Raw genomic sequence first — 17,408 nt, 5'->3', positions numbered from 1 at the left:
TTTAGAGGTGAATAGGCTGTATTGTGGACCAGACCTAATGGCATTCAGCCAAAGATTTGGATGTAGAAATGAGAAGGGAGTTGCAAAGTCTACATTTATTTCATGTTGTCTTTTAAATTGCTTTGCTTATGCCCTTTGCTGTTATGTTCATGAGACAACTGTGAATGTATTACACTGCATGAAATTCCCTCAAGCTTTAATACAAAACTATGGATCTGAAAACAAAAAAAGAAATGAAATGTATTTTTTGGAAACAACTCGGATAAAAAAAAAATGTTGCTATCTATATGTAAATATCACATAAATTGCATCTTTTTGTTGGAGGTGAGATGCAGTAAACTTCCTTCTTTAACATACATTACATTTAATGGTCTGTCACGTAAGGTTTACTTTTAACATCATATCACAAACATTGCATGCAGGGTTTTCTCTGTAATTTTCGTTCCCAAACCATGCAACAACTGTTGATTATGTGAAGTGTTTTAAACATGCCTTACTACCTTGTCCTTTTTCAGATGCAGGATTTCAACTCTCCATTAACACCACCGCAAATATCACAAAGCTGAGGATTCCGTACCCACAGACCGGCACGTGGTACCTCAGTCTGCGGTCATTGTGTGCCACTGAACATGGGTGAGTAGATTTACATAATAGAAAGTGGTTAATAGTGCAACATAAATATAAAGTTAGGTTAAAAAGTGTATATTTTGCTTATCGCCTCCGTTTATCTTTATTGTCCGCTGTAGGTTTGAGATGTGCATTAATGTTACAGCTGAGGTTTACCTTCGCTCTTACCTGACCCCATGCATCAATGACTGTGGCACATATGGCCAGTGCAAACTCCTGCGTACCAACAACTACCTATATGCAGCATGCGAGTGTAAAGCAGGTGAGCAACCATATATTTCCATATGAAAAAATTGTGGTTAGTCATATAAAACTGCTGCCTAAATCTCAGAGATATGATTAAACGTATTGTCTGTGAATTGCCTGCCCATAAGTGGGAGATTGATTCAGTGATAATTCACACACAAGTTTCTTTTCTGGAAATAGTTCAGACTGAATCCAGAGGATATTATTGTGAATCAGCAGGAACATTACAAATATTCTACTTTGATTTGGTTTTTCAAAACTGTGATGTACTTTCCATTGTTGTTTAACTTTCATCTGCATTATATATAATATATTCTAAGCATGTTCTGAATTGATATTGGTCTAGAATTAAGGTAATTGAATTTCTCTCCATATTTCTCCCCAAAAAAGAGCCAGATGTCACACAAATGTCTCCATTAATGTTTCAGAAGAGATCTCAATAATGTCACAAACTGAGCTCAGATTTGCCAAGAATGTGATGAAAAGGAAATATTGTTGATGAATTTAATGCATGAATATTATCAAATATACCCAAATCCAGAATTCATATTTTTCTTATGCACTGTAAAAAATCTACTTAAAAACTTTAGCTAAAAAGCTGGTAAATCAAATTAGCTTTATGGGTCATTTGAACTTAAATTAGATTGACCTGACTTGAATCAAAATACAACTAAAATTTTAAAGTCGGTTCTACACAATTCAAGATTAGTTGACTCAAAAAGCTAATTTGATTTAATTTAGAAATTAAAGACAGCTTAAATAGGTGATTTTCTTATAGTGTGGGCAACAACATATTTGTATTATAGTGTAATTTTACAGACGTGGTTTAAATCCATTTCATTGTTCTATGCGCTGTGCATTCACACCGCCATCGACACCCGGCGATACAGCGAGGCGATGTTCAAAGGAGAGCCGGTGACTTTCGGCGACACGAGCGACAGTGGCCATGGCAAACAGGAAGTGGGCATGTCTAGCGATGCAAAAATGTTCTGAATAATGCAAATGATGACCAACTTTCGGAAGTGACAAAAAGAGGAAAGCAGCATAGCTCTCGTCATCCATCTCTCGTCAGTTAGAGTTTGTTTATAAATGTTACTAGAGCTGCCAAAGCTTGGAACGCCTTCTAATGACCTAGCCACACCTAGCGACAGAGTTGCTGGCGGTGTGAACGCACACTAACCATTAGCTTTATTAAATAGATAAAAGAACAGAAAATCTGTCATTTTTTACTGGATGATTGAAGTCTATTCCTGCACCCCAATGTGTTATCACCCTTGTTCTTAATATTATGTTAATCCGTTATATTTCATAATTCCATTATTATATTTCTCCTTCACCGTCAGATGCCAATCAGACCTAATGGGCTTGTTAAATGATTCAATTACACATGTGCCAAACATGTCTCCTTACAACTATCAGATCGCAAATCAAGTGTTTTTTAATTACCGTACATACAATGATCCTTCAAAATATGCTAATCACAACCTTTCAATTAGAGCCACATTATGAGGCTCTGGTGCCTTGTTCTGGTGCCCCCCCCCATAGTTACCCATAGTTTCTTTTGTCATTAGCATAGACAAATTTAACCTTTTGATGAATATTTTCCGGCAAACAGCCGGTAGCCGTGATACTGCAAGCATGCCAAGCTTTTCTCCGTTCTCACGTGTTTGGTTTCCAGCAATTTGAACTTCAGTCACTTCTCAGCATATTTGTTTTAGGGCGTTGGCTAATAAAGGCGTCCTAATCAAAGAGATTTGTGGGATGTTTTCTGGGATTTTCTGTGAGAGGTTAAAGGTGCAGCATTCTATTTCCTTCATGGTGTTTATATAACAGTAGGCATTCCGGATCCAATCTATATTTATGAAGCTGTTTACAAGCACTGACAGATGAGGAACAGAATGTGTGTGTGAAGAGAGGGTAAGATAGTACATGTGTATTTCTGTGTGATGTCTTTTTCAAAGCATGTTGTGCATTTGCTCAGCTCAGTTAGTTCCCTTTGAGGATCTAGACTCTTGCACATTTTACATACAGTAGCTTACCTTGGAAGCTGAATTGGGCCATTTCAAACAGGTTCTTATACACTCCACTCGTCTTCCAGTAATTCTTGTCCCGCCACACCATCGGTTGAGCCTGTGTTGCTGTGGAGGGTTGGTTTGGATTCTCAAGCAAATGAAGAAGTGATTTGTGTTCATAATTTTCAAGGGATCAATCTACAAATGGACAATAGCTGACTCAGAATATCAAGGGATAAAGTTCACTGAAAAGAAAGATTATTACTGAATAATTACATTTTAGTCTGCTCCTTACACAAAGGACATGGAACATAGCACACAAGTAAAACAAAAATGAAAATTCTGTCCAAAATTACTCAACCTCAAGTGGTTCCAAACCTGTATACACATCTTTGTTCTCTTAAACACAAACAAAGCTATTTAGAAAAAAAAATTAGCAACTGAGAGGCCATCCGCATGGAGATGCTTAGTTGCATAGATAAAGATTTTGTGTTTCAGCGTTTCGTCCACATGGATCCGGCATTTTTGGACCCTGAAACTGCTTTTTTTCAAACGGATCCCAGAGGGAATAAATCTGAAAATGCCACCCTTGCATTTTCGTGTTTACAGCTGATCCGTATATTTTCTAAAAAGATGATGTCATCATACCAGCGCGCAAAGTTTATGCGCATGCTCCAAGTCTTCTTCTCCTTTTTAAGTGTATCTCTGTGTGGCAGAATGAAAGCGCCACATACTGATTTGGTGATACTTATCGGTTTGGGTCGGTTCATATTGTGTATGCAGATATTTCTTGAGACAATGCCACGAAAAGCAAAAAAATGTATCAGATAGGGAAAGCTCTGGCTTCGTGTGAATGTGGTCTGAGATTTCTGAGGCACCATTTATGTGTGTTAATGTCATTCGTTGCTAAAGGACACTTTGGGGTGAAAGTTAATTGGTTAGTCACAGCCTGTAGTTTATCATGTCTACAGCAGAGTTATGTTATAATATCATCACTAATGTGTATGTGCACTCCCTTAGGTTGGGATGGATGGGGATGCACAGACAACACTGAGGCATATTCGTACGGGTTCCAGCTGCTCTCAACTCTTCTCCTGTGTCTCAGCAATTTGATGTTCGTCCCACCTGTGACCATAGCCATCCGCAGTCAATACCTGCTAGAGGCATCTGTCTATATTTTCACCATGTTCTTCTCCACTGTGAGTTTAATGCTTTGGATTGAAATGCGCACAAATCAATAACATGTCCCCTAAATGAGGCCGCCACAAAAACTACTGTAGCTGAAAAACGGGTAATATTGTTTATAAATAGAACACCAGAGAATCATAGACTATCTGTTGTAAAACAGTGTGTATCCAACCATTATTTTTAACAATGACAAAATTAGCTTAAAGTGTATTTATTGGGTTTTTTCTGACCTTGTTTTTTCTCTTTCGCCTTTAAACAGTTTTATCATGCCTGTGACCAGCCAGGCATTGTGGTCTTCTGCATCATGGAGTATGATGTGCTTCAGTTCTGTGATTTCCTTGGCTCACTTATGTCTGTATGGGTCACTGTGATTGCCATGGCCAGACTTAAATCAATCATCAAACAGGTAAAAAATCATCTCAAAGTCACATTCAGAGCGTATGCATTCCCATAAATATGATGGTAGGCTACATCACTGTCTGCAAAAAGAGTATTTTCGTGTAATACTCAATACTAAAGTTTTCTTCAATGAAAAATGATATACTGTAGTACTCTAGGACACAAATTTTCTGGTTGTTCATAGCTTTTGTGTAATTAGAATTAGTGCTGCAGGGTTTGAGGAAAATGTCACAATGCAAATATTGAGGTAAAAATTGCGATGTGCAAATGCGTTTAAGCTAAACTGGGTATAATGAGTCAACTTGGTTGATATCAAGGAAAATCCACATGCAGATAACTGAAAATGCTGAAATTTGTATTTCTCAACCGAAATATAAAGTTCAAACTAGCAACAACAACTAGAATTGCACAAAGTTTTCAAATTAAAATAAAATATTATAAAATTAAATAACAGTAACATCTTTGCATTACTGAATTAAATTAACTTAAAATATATATATATTCTCAACAGTACAGGTACATTAAAAAATATAACATATTTACGGATGTACAAATTTTTTGGAAAATAATCCCAACAAATGGACATTTAAGCAGGATGTAACATATACTGTAGACACTTGATACAAATGTGTGGTTCACGCTGTAAAACTTAAACCTTTGTAATCTTTGTTGTTACTTTAAATGATTGTTACTCAACCTCCTCTTTCTAAAACATTCTATTTAGAATTTAAGTTTAGCAAATTCTGCACAGTACCTCTCTGTGCTCAGTGTCTGATATCCTGAAACCAAAATATCGCCAAATCACAGATGTAGCATTTTTTTCTGGCCACCAGTTCAGTGTCAGCCTGCTCTGCATCCATTTTCTTGCAAGTCAAGTGACCAAGCACACGCGCCACCGCCACACAAGACGACTTGCACTTCAAATGGACTTGTTTCTTTATTATAATCGCAACATTTTTCCATCATGTAATCGCATAGCCTGACATCGCAATTGCGATATGATTAATCGTGCAGTACTAATTAGAATGGTTATTTACTCTGCTCGGAAATGAATGAATGAGGCATTTATATAGCACTTTATTGTGTATTGCTATACACCCAAAGCGCTTTACAATCATTTTGAGGGCAGTCTCTCCTCCTCCTCAAATGTGCAAACTTGATGGGAAAAGTACAGACAATAGAAAAATATTATTTTGAATGTACTCTAAGATTGGGAAAAACGTCTGCCAAGGTTTAAATGATGTTATTTGAGAGCAGAGGTTTTATTTTTCCCATTTGTTTGCAGTTGTTCGTTTTACATTTAATGTCTAATGCATTGTAAATCCACACATTTAAAGTGTGCCTTAAGCAACCAAAAGCAATCCATTTACTTTAGGAACCACTCTATATAAGAACCAATGATGGAACCACCATCTGATGGCTAAAATTACACATTAAAGCCCCGGGGCCCTAAAATCCAGAATATTTCTTGTGTCATCGATTCCTATGAATTCAGGCCAGTAGTTAATCATGGACTTTATTGCCAGAACAGAGCTTTCCAAGATGTGCAAGAGAGCACATTTTTGTCCACCCCAGTAAACAGCTTACATAGAGTGTAAAAATATAAGTGTCAGCAGTCTGTCATGTCTGTCTATAATGATGGTGTCATCTCGCTCTGGAGCAGAGTAAATATAGGTAGACAGCTTCAGGTGCGTGTGTGTGTGTGTGCTTTCTTATTATTCATCAGATGCTCACAGAAGAAGAGAAAGATTATTTAACAATCAAAGTGAGAGAGTACAAAATGTGAATAAGAGTTTGTCATCTAGAAACAAAACAGTTAGATGACCTTTGTATGAGAAGTATCTAAAGAAGAACAGGAGAGCTTTACTCTAGGGAGCATGTTTCTATTTATGTAGTAGGTGATTGTGTGTGTGTGCGAGTGTGTGTGTGCACGCCTGTAAATGTGTTTTGCTGAATGCTGCAGTTTGCAGACACTAATCAAATCACCCATGTCACAACAGTTCTAAACTTGTAAACTTGAAGAGAGAGAGAGAGAGAGAGAGAGAGAGAGAGAGAGAGAGAGAGAGAGAGAGAGAGAGAGAGAGAGAGAGAGAGAGCAAAAAAGGCATTTTTAGCAGCACATTGCTTTGCTTCCTGTCTCCCTGCAAGATGCCCCTAATTGGGCTGGGGATTCACTATCGCCCCTGGGCATGTTTGGTTGTCTTATAATTTCCCTTTTCTGCCCTTTTTCTTGCCAGGTGCTATACTTGCTGGGAGCAATGGCTCTGTCCATGGCCTTGCAGCTGGACCGTCACGGCCTGTGGAATCTGCTGGGTCCCAGCCTTTTCGCTCTGGGCATCATGGCCATCGCCTGGGTAAGCAACAACTGAAAGGCCATGTCTTCCAGACAGCACTGTAATGCAGCTTATTTAATGTTTTATTCATCAATAACACATGCTAGAATGCAAGTCAGTTAATATACTAGACATGGATCGAGCAATCACAGAGCATAAAAAATTTACAGATTTTGGCGCGGAGTTGCGATATAGGCATGTTGTCGTTTGTTACAGATGATTATGTCAGCATAGTTTCATATATTTGTTTATTTGCTTATCCAGCTCTCTGAGTAGATAACAAAGACACGTATGCTTGTTTACAACAAGTGGTGGCTTGTATTAGATAAGTATGAGACCGTGTGGCTGATATGCAGCTGCATAAGACACTCACAAAAAATTCTGAATTTACTATTTAAATGTGTAAATTGTCAATGAAACTTTTGATTCATTCTGTGAGTTAGTCACAAGATTTCTCCAAATTCACAATGAAAGTATTTTTTTATACGCAGAAAAAATAGCTATAGGACAAACTAGTCAAACTAACAAAAACAAAGAGGCAGATTTTAAATACTGCAAAGACCAAATTAATTTTCATGTTTTAACAACATAATGCTAATATTGTTTAATAATGTATTTAAGGATCCGTTTAAACAAGTTGAAATCAATTTCACTCATCTTTGTTGGGTGACTTCATGTCACTCCTTAGGTTTATTTTTGTTGTAATTTCACAGACTGCATTTGTCACAGAAAGGCTGATGAAAGGCAAAACTAAGACAATATTTAATGCATAAATGTTTTGAAATAGTACCTCCAGTCAATTTACAAATTAGTTTGACTAAACATAATGCTGTCAGCTTTCTCTTGCATTCATGTACTACTAAACATCACTTGGACTATCATGCTTATCGGAAAAAACACTTTATAAGTATCTGATTTACAAAAATATCACTTTAATGTATCACTTTAATTATGTTTATTTTTATGAATGTACCCGAGAGGGCTTTGAAACATTTTTGTTGTTCTCAGATACATTCAATTGGAATGTAACACTTTTCTTGTGTCTAAAAATAACCTTAATATTGTATTCAGTCTTGTTTTCCCAGTTAAATCCCGAAATTAGTTTACTAAATGACAACATACTCACATGCAGTACTTTCCACAGGACTGCGCAGTGACAACATATACTGAAGCACCTCTTCAATATTTATCATTTATAAACGCATTTTGAGTTAGCTGGCACAGCGCACAACCCTTCATGAATGCAGGAAAGGCAGCATTTATCTACACATTAGCACAGTGTGGCATGGCATTAAAAGTTTCTCATTCTGTCAGTAGTGGAAATGCCCTTACTGTTCCATTACCAGACAGCTTTTACTTTATGCTAATATCTCTATCGACCACATTGCATTTCCTGAAGTGAGAAGATAAAATATAATGGGTGTTGGACAAGCAAAAGTCTTTGCGAGTGCCTCCGGCATGTGAATGTTAAACGAAACAACCGTGTCCTCCCTTGTGGGGGCTGTGTGTGCAGAGAGGAGTCAACTGTGAACTTCTACTGGGGGAGACAAAATTAAAGAACTTTGATTCTTTACCTAAAACATTTATAAAATCAAGCAGTCGAGTTTACACAATAAACTGTGGGGGGAAAAGAGCAGGAATAATCATTCTAACACTTTGTTGTTTGCTCATTTGTTATGATTATGTTTAACCTAAACCATGTAATTTCGCCTCAAACAGCCTAGACATATAAGCAGTCATTACCGTATCAAGTCAATTAATAGCTTAATCGAGCTGATGTAACATTTATAACAGCCAGGCTGTGTATAAATGAAAGATTAAATAACTAAGTTTTGAAATACAAATGAATATGAAAACAAGGAGAAACAAGATAAAAAAGTACAAAAAAAGATTCTCTAACAAAAAAGTTCATATTCACTTTTAAGCAATACAGCATTAATATTTATACTCAAATTATTGTATGTGATAACCTGGATTTTTCATGTCTTGTCATGCTCTTAGTCTTTCACATGATAATTCTGTTAATTTTGGCTGTATAACATTACAAACTATGACTGTAATAAAACCATCTGTCAGCATGTCTATCACACAGCATGCAAAACACATATTTTCATGAACTTAAATGTAAATGTAATTAAACCCCAACAATTTTAACTTGATTTTAACAGTGCAGGACAACAGTAGTTCAAAATCTTCATCCATGTTTTAAACACTAACAGTTACGGCAAATAATGTAGATGTTGTGTTGTCCTTTGTGTGCTGCATTCTTCATGGACCAAATTATTTTTGCCGTTGGCAGCTCTTCATATAGAGACAGAAAAAATGCAGTGTATTTTGATATCACTTAAAGCCCAACTGCAATGCCTTGAAGGCGCAGCATTATATGATGTGTTGACGTTATTTTAACTGATAAATGCAGAGAGCGTGAGACATATCGAGTAACCCGCCCCCTTTTAAAATAAAAAATAGCGTTTCATTTACGGCAGACAGTCTGCCTTGCAAAGCTGCATTTACAGCGTGATAACCACAGTGGTGTAAAAGTATATCGAAAAGAATAGGAAGATACCAGCGATTTGAGGCAAAAACTAAATATAAAGGAAAATAATAGTGGTGCGCCATTAGTTAACTTCACACACGAACAAGCGCAACGACAAACGCACTTCACACAAACAAGCGGCTCTGTCAAATGCACCTGCCAAACTGTACTGCATGCGCTCTACACTTTTACATGTATTCTTAGCACAGACCGATTTTAGACATATAGTATGTCGCACTGTACAGCCCAGACATAGATGTGAAGTCTGTACATTTTTTGAAAGCTTCTAACACTAAGCTTATAATACTATAGTACAGAAGTACTAACTCCCCTGTGAAATACCAGTATAAAGCTGAAGTGATCTTTTCCATGTAGAAGCTGGTATGAAACGGAGGAAGTTGTGGTGGTGTTTTTTCTGTATTTTATATATCTGAGTGAAACGACTTCTGCATTAGGAAATTTAGAGTGTGACTTTATTTTATTCTTTGGGAATTGATTGGATCGTTGGAATTAAGAAGCCTGACCATTGGATAGTTAGAAGACATGTCATTTGGAGGCAGAGGGGAGGTTAATCACATAAATATAGCGTTTGGAACCAACTCTGTAGATGTAAACATTTACTCTAAATACAGTATTAACACTATAGTCATAATAAGACTATATGGTCAAACTGATTTGACCAGAACCGAGATGTTCTGGGGTAACCTTTGCTAAAAAAAGCCTGCCCAGGCCAAACCCTGACCAAAAACCAGAGGTAATTGATCAGTACAGTTACATTTACATTTAGGGATTTAGCAGACGTTTTTATCCAAAGTGACTTACAAAGAGTTCAGAGAGCAATAGTACATTAGGTGCTAATACAAAGTTACTAGTTTCAACAAAAGCTAGACCACTACCTATTGGGAGAAGAGGGTTAGTGTACGTTCTTTTTGTTTCTTTTTTTCTGTAAAGTATTCGCCGAAGAGATGGGTTTTTAGTAGTTTTTTGAAGGTTGTGAGAGATGTGGTTGACCGGACCGCATTGGGTAGAATGTTCCACCAGGAACATATTTAAGTAAAGGACAATGGTGTAGAAGCACTTACATGTATACACTTGAAAAATATTCAATTGTATCTACTGAATTATATTATGGCACCAGATTACAAGCACAAATTAAATAAAACTATGCTTTGAATCCGGTAAAGGAAAATACCTTTTTAATTTCAAATATTATTAGGTTAACACAAATTTAAAATTCATTCAGAAGCAATGCATGCTGGGATCTTAGTTATATCAACAAAAACCATTTGTGTAGCCCCAAAACAAAATACTGAAATTAAGTCAACTCTATTTGACTAATTTAAGTGCATGGGAACATGGTAAAATTGAGTTAGATTAACTCAATCATCATAAGTTTATACGAATAACTTAAACCAAATTATTATGATGTTAACAAAACATGGTAGACTTTATTCCAATTTATTTACATTATTTTACTTATCACTAAAATCTACTAAGTATAGAATCATTTTCTGCAGTGTATCCCTGATAGTAAACTTATCCCTCAAATCTGATTTGATCGAATTGAATCAGAACCATTCCAATAAAACTACACATTACTCAGATTTTTGTGCACAAAATGTTACATTGAATAACCGGTAAAAAGAATCTATCATCATAATGACTCTGTGTAATTAAAACCTGCCAACATTTCAATTCTCAAGAATCTGGCCCACATAGACTCTAAGCATCCCGCTGTGATTCTAACATCCCATTTTACACTGATGAAAACAGCTACAATCTATCAAGCTTTAAAAAATGCCAAATCCACTCAGTATGTTTACTGACTGTCTACCATTTCAGGACTTTTATTTTTCTTGGGTTGTGTTATTTTTAGGTTCTGCGTTTCGAATGTACATAGATGAGCTGAAATTAGATCAGTCATGCAGAGTAGATAAATGAAAGTTTTGAGCTCCCGAACGATTGAGAGACAAAGCAATGTTGAGTGAAAGAGAGACAAATATTTGGAGAGGGTCTGGTCTCTCACATTTACAGAGCGTGTATGAAGTTTGAGTTTCATTACTTATAGAATAACAAGTTTGAACACATGAGCTGTGTTCCAAATGACGTACTATGCACTATGCACTTAAACTATGCACTCAACTATATAGTGTATGAATTTTAGTAGGGTAGTATCGTCCCAAGTGGAAAACTAAACGTTTTATACTAACCGGAAGTACAGTATATTGGTGTGAAATAAAATGTACTTGTACATTGTACAATTAATGAAGTTTTCATCTGTTTTGCCCAGTATTACTTTAGTAATCATCAGATTGAAGCGTTATCACTCTGCAGGAGGGTTTTACTCGAGCAACGTCTGATAGCCTCGCCTCTGTGGCGTTTATACAGACCCAAAACTCGCATGCATGATTTAAGCACACAGAACAGTTCCACGAGCGTAAAAACACCCTGGCGAGAGCGCATTTAACACGTAGGGCAGTGTGGAAAGGGAAAGGAATCCTTGCGAGAGCGCATTTCTGCTCCGTGTGCAAAAACGCAGTCCGCGAGCAGAGTGGTGATCTTTCTGGCTGCCTTGACGACCTCCTGAACCTCCTTCCAACTGGGCTCCTTGGTGTTGAAATCCGTGGTGGGTCCTGGGCGATCTATCAAAGGTCTATAGGGGCCTAGGTCTTCCTCCAAAGCAACATCACTGTAGGTGTTGCGGAGATGGTGGTCGATCTCCTCTTTGGAACAAGCGAGGTGGCCACTTCTTTCTGCCCAGGCAACTGCTTGGTGACCCCAAAGGGGTTTGCAATGAAGGCAGACCGTCTCTTGGTACCAGCCTTCTCCACCATCCCAAACCTCTCGGCAGCAAGGCTGATGATGATGGTTGCCATGGTTTTGAGCTTCCTGTCTGCGTCGCCATTGGCTGCTGCTTCTAGGATGTTATCCACATCCTTTATTGAACTGAAGCCACTATTTGTCCTTACTGGCCGGAGGCCACTTGACCCGACGATTAACTTCCGTTACTCAACCTGGGTCTGGGGCTACTGATTCATGGAGGCTCTGGGCACTGTGAGGTAACTCTGGGCCTGGTTCCTCCCGCATCTCACAAGGGGTGATCCCTGCGGGCTGTACCAGTTGCTCCTTTAGCAAGCATTTCATCCTGGCCTGGTGAATCTTCAGGCCATGTGGGTTCTTGCACACCTTGCCGCAGACACACTCTGCCATTGTCGTCGATAGTCCGTTTGCATTGGTCGAAAACTGTAGGTCTGTCCTGTTGGGGTGCTCACCCCCCCCTCTCGGGCAAACCCTGGGGGTACAGTATATTCCTTTAGGGCTTTCCGTAGCTTGTTTGGGTACTTCCTCACAGAAGTTGCAAGTTGGGTTGCTAGCCCTTCCTACCCAGGTTGCCGTCTCTCCGAGCTGTCCACTCTCTCCAGTTGTCGCCATACTGGTGTCCAATGTCATCCAGTCCGTTCCTGAAAGTCCCCGGGCAGGCCAGGGAAAAGTAGTTAAATATAAATCTGTTGATGCACTTAGACACCTCATCGGTGATGGAATCTCATTTAATTTGAATTATCTAAACAAATTGGTAATGCCTACTGGTATAGCCGGTTTTATTATTTTCAAAACAAATAAAGAAAAAGAGATTCATTATTTAAATATAATTTTAGAGAGTATACCATATTGTCATTTATATATTGACCAAAGCGCATAAAACTTAGTGATGACCCGCGTTTAATGCAGAATTTAGCATCACAAAGGCAAAATGATAAATAACTGCTGAAAAACCCAAAACTATTATGTTGAGTAGTAGCACACTTGGTGAAAGTTTGGCCCTGTGATAAATTATTTGCTTAAAAATGTGCATTCTTCTCAAAACAATGCAGCAAAAGCATGCTAACTACATGTGAGGCCTGACCTACTGTGTTCCTGCATGCCAAGTGCCCAGGCGTCATTGATTCATGCATCATCTAATCAATATCAGAAAGCATATTTGGCTTTGCAGATGAATGCTTTGGAATATATTACAGTGTGTCCCTCAGAGGAGGTTAAATAAGTGATTTAGGAAAGGTTGACAGAACAAACATTTCCTTGTCACAATAGTTTATTTAAGATATACATGTCAGGTAGCCTTAAATGAGGTAACCTAACATTGTTTAAATCCACAGTAAATTAAATGTTTTATTTTGGGTGAATTAAGATATGTTGCCACCAATAGAAATTTCTTACCAATTTTGTTACAATTACGTCCCATACCTTATTTACTAATCTAGGCCAGTTTTAACTTGCATTTGATGCCTGCCTTGTGTTAAATCAGAACCCCATTGCCACCTTCAATATCTGTGAGACCAAAACTTTACCTTGACACAATCATGAATGGGCGTGGGTGTAAACAACAGCTGGCTGAAGTGAATCTCTGCTGATGTGTCAAAAGTGCAATCTATAAAAAAGTCCTGGTACTTTGACAGAAAAAGTGTATGTTTGTGTTTAATAAAACATGTGTATACAGTAATTTCCAAGGCTGCTTGAACAGTAAAACAATTCATTATATTCTCCTTGAATTTTATGAAAAACTATTATGGTTTGAGTGCTTAGTAACAAGTTTCACAAACTTACTGTATGTGCTGAAGTGTCCCTGGAAGCTGCACTAAAGCTGGAACACAATTAGTAATCCGGGGGAATATAGGATTGGAATAGTCTCTGAGGACCCACAGTGTTCTACATGCAGTCTTCAGAATCCACAAGTTTGTTTGATTGACTGTCCAGTTGGACAGGAGTAACAATGTAGAATCATGGCTTCTGACGTGCCTCTGAAGTATATATAGACATTTAAACACCATGCTTTCAATAATGTGCTGTGCTGTAATGAGATATAAAAAATCTGCTCTGAGTGTGTGCTAAGATTAGCATTGTATATTGCACTATTGCATGCATGTAAAATGATAACCTGGGGCAAAGAACTAGTCTACAGCAGTTGTCAACTAGTGCCGCTTTATAATTGAAATGTCATGACAAGTCAAGTCAAGTCAGCTTTATTTATATAGCGCTTTTTACAATTTTCATTGTTACAAAGCAGCTGTACAAGAAAACATTGACTATAAGTAAAACATAAAAGGTTATGCAAGTCAAAACACAGGTCAAATATCAGACACACAATAAATTCCTATATGCAGTGTTAATTAAATAAGACTATCAAATTCTAGCAGCACCCCCAGCCAGGCAAACAGTGCAAAACAGTATGCAAACGGTGGTGAGGAACCCAAAACTCCATTGGAGGAGAAAAAAAAACTCAGAGGGAAACCAGGCCTAACCAGGGGATTCCAGTTCCCCTCTGGCAAAAACTGCTGCCTCTGCACAAGCTCGACAGTGCTTGCACAACAAGGCAAAATAAAAAAAGTCCAGCATTTGACAGATGGAGAAAAGGAGATAATTTAATTATATGTGCGCTTGTTCACATCATCTTAAAATGTTAAGTCGTCTTTTTGCTTTAACTCTGTTATGGGGCAGTTGTGGCTTAGCTGTGAATAGTAAAAAAAAAAAAACATGTAAAATTCAGTATATTCTCCTTGAATTGTATGAAAAACTACTATGGTTTGAGTGCTTAGTAACGAGACAAGAATAAAGTTTCACAAACTTACTATAGGTGCTGAAGGTGTGGCATAGCAAAAGTCACATGGTGATCAGTGTTTCCTTCAGTTGGGCTCTTCGCCCTTGGTTTTAAAAATGCAATTTTTAGGCATCCTGAGCGGTCTGGTACTGCAATATTGTCTAAACCGCCTCCATCAGTTTGAGGAGGTACAATCTTTTTGACACAAAATAAAGTATTTGTGAGACCTATTTTAAATAATCATTATCTTTTGCATTGTCTTTAATTAAAATATATTTTTCTTTCATTTAGGTGACACCATTTTGACTGAATGAGTCAAAACATGTTGAAACAACTAAATGGGTAAAATAACTTTTTACAGTTTATTATATGAAAACATATTAATATAATACACTGTAAAAAGTTATTTTACCCATTTAGTATGCATATCAATGGGAACCAACGGTTTTCTGTACCAGCCTTATTCAAGATATATTTTTTCGTCTTCTGCAAAAGAAAGTCAAACTGGTTTGAAATAACAAGATGGTGACTAAATAATGACCGAATTTTCATTTTTGGGTGAACTATCACTTTAAAGATATTATGTATTTTACACGGTATTACCCTCTTAGACTAGATCTGAATACATCTCTTTATGGTCTGCTCTGCTGATAGATTTACTACAGTATAATGAAATTCATTCCAGCATGAGTGATGTAAAGCTTGTGTGTGCTGAGTGTGCAAGGACAGCTTTACCGTGTTCATAAATATCAGGATCTCTAGAGAATTTCTATGAAGTCTGTAATTGTATGTCCAACATTATAAGTGTGTGCATTTGGTTCCAAGCCCCAACAGTGGCTCACGATCATCAGAGTGTCTCTACGGGTCTGTGCTTCCCATTTATCAATGGTTCTTGCTCCTTGTGCGTGTGTTGTTTTGCTTACTCGTGCCTAAACATGCCTTCTGGTTTGTGTCCTTCAGACTGTGCGCACCTTCCGTCGGCGCCGCTGTTATCCACCAACCTGGAAACGCTGGGTGTTTTTCCTGTTTCCTGGAACCACCATCGCCACATCAGCAGTGGCCCTGTACGCCTTTGTGGAGACGGAGGAGAACTACTTCTACATCCACAGCATCTGGCACATGCTGATCGCAGGAAGTGTCGGCTTCCTTCTGCCTCCCCGTGCCAAACCCGACGTGAAAGTCACTCCCCTGAAACGACGGCGAGGCTGCGGCTACCAGCTCTGTGTCAATGAGCACGAGGAGATGGGATTGGTGGACCCAGCTATTATTACCATTAACAGCATATGCACCAGCTGATGATGTTCAGAGTTTAGTGACGTTGACTTTTTTTGCCTTTCATCTCTTTTGGAATAAATAAACACGGAAAACAAAGCCAGAGAACTTACTGATGCACTGTAAATAACTTTCGACTGAAACACACATACACCTGTACATACAAGTTTTTGGTCATTGTTATTTGGATTAATATTATTGTTGATATCGTTTGCATTGTTAGTATCTTGGAATGGTTCATGTCAGTACAGCAATGCACTGTTGTTAGTGCATTATTTTAAAAGTCAATGCTGATTTCGCTGCTGCTACTTGACAGTGACTGTAAAATTGAAAAATGTGTCATGTAATTTATTCATTGTTTTCTGGCACTGAAATGACCAAATGTTTTATTGTGTTAAGAGGATGCAAAGGAAGAACATTTTATTTTCGTGGCAATATAAAGGGCACTGCTTTTTTAGTTTCCTTTCTTTCTAAACATCTTTTGCAATGAGACACAAAAATGTGGTACTGTACATTTTTTTAAATATAAGTATAGTTATGATTAAGTCACAATGTGTACATGTAAATGTATAGTATAGTTGTTCTAAGTGGAATGTCTGATTGTACTTTGGATTGCATTGTATTGCCTTTGCAGCATAATTGATTGTCGATTTATAGATGGTTTAGGAAAGTGTCCGTTGCCAAGACCAGGTTTTATTAAGAAACCTCAAATAATAACCTCATATTTCCTGTTGTATTTACCTAGTAAGGATCAGGTCAGAGGGAGACATTTTAAATCAAAGCAAATGATAAAGCAAATAAACATTTTATTTTTTCGGTATTAAATCTGGTTCTTTAATTCCTTGTGCTAGAAAACTTACTTTTCAAAAATGATTTGTAATGTTCAGGGTCCAGTTATTGTGGTTCCACCGTTTGTTCCTCAAAACTATTCCTATACTAAACCATACATCATTGATCTTGCAAACACATTTTTACTGTCTATGATCTCCAGATTATATAATTTTTCCCTAACCAAACTTGCCCTGACATGAATCATACACTCTTAAGAATCATTAATGTGGATTATTAACTATCGAAATAAATATATATCTTAAGAAGGGGTTGTGTTAATGTAAAAAAATATTTTAAAATAATTTTATTGATTTTACCTATTACAAATGTATTAAAAAATCCAACAGTTTTCTCTTATATGCTAATTTCTC

General features: G+C 37.4%; 1 protein-coding gene across 1 annotated transcript in view; it reads left to right on the top strand.

The window, feature by feature from the left end:
• The window catches only part of tmem8b (transmembrane protein 8B), a 123,584-nt gene extending 106,191 nt beyond the window's left edge, over positions 1–17,393 (top strand). The window contains exons 8-13 of the mRNA XM_079477871.1: positions 516–633; positions 747–889; positions 3,906–4,084; positions 4,333–4,479; positions 6,710–6,826; positions 15,895–17,393. Of these exons, the coding sequence (XP_079333997.1) occupies positions 516–633; positions 747–889; positions 3,906–4,084; positions 4,333–4,479; positions 6,710–6,826; positions 15,895–16,230 (1,040 nt within the window). The 3' untranslated portion in view covers positions 16,231–17,393. The remainder of the gene's footprint in view (positions 1–515; positions 634–746; positions 890–3,905; positions 4,085–4,332; positions 4,480–6,709; positions 6,827–15,894) is intronic.
• Positions 17,394–17,408: the final 15 nt, after the last annotated feature.

The sequence above is a fragment of the Barbatula barbatula genome (assembly GCF_947034865.1).
Source record: "Barbatula barbatula genome assembly, chromosome: 2".
Lineage (NCBI taxonomy): Eukaryota > Metazoa > Chordata > Actinopteri > Cypriniformes > Nemacheilidae > Barbatula > Barbatula barbatula.
Note: the sequence above shows the minus strand (reverse complement) of the source record. Positions and strands in the feature narration are given on the sequence as shown.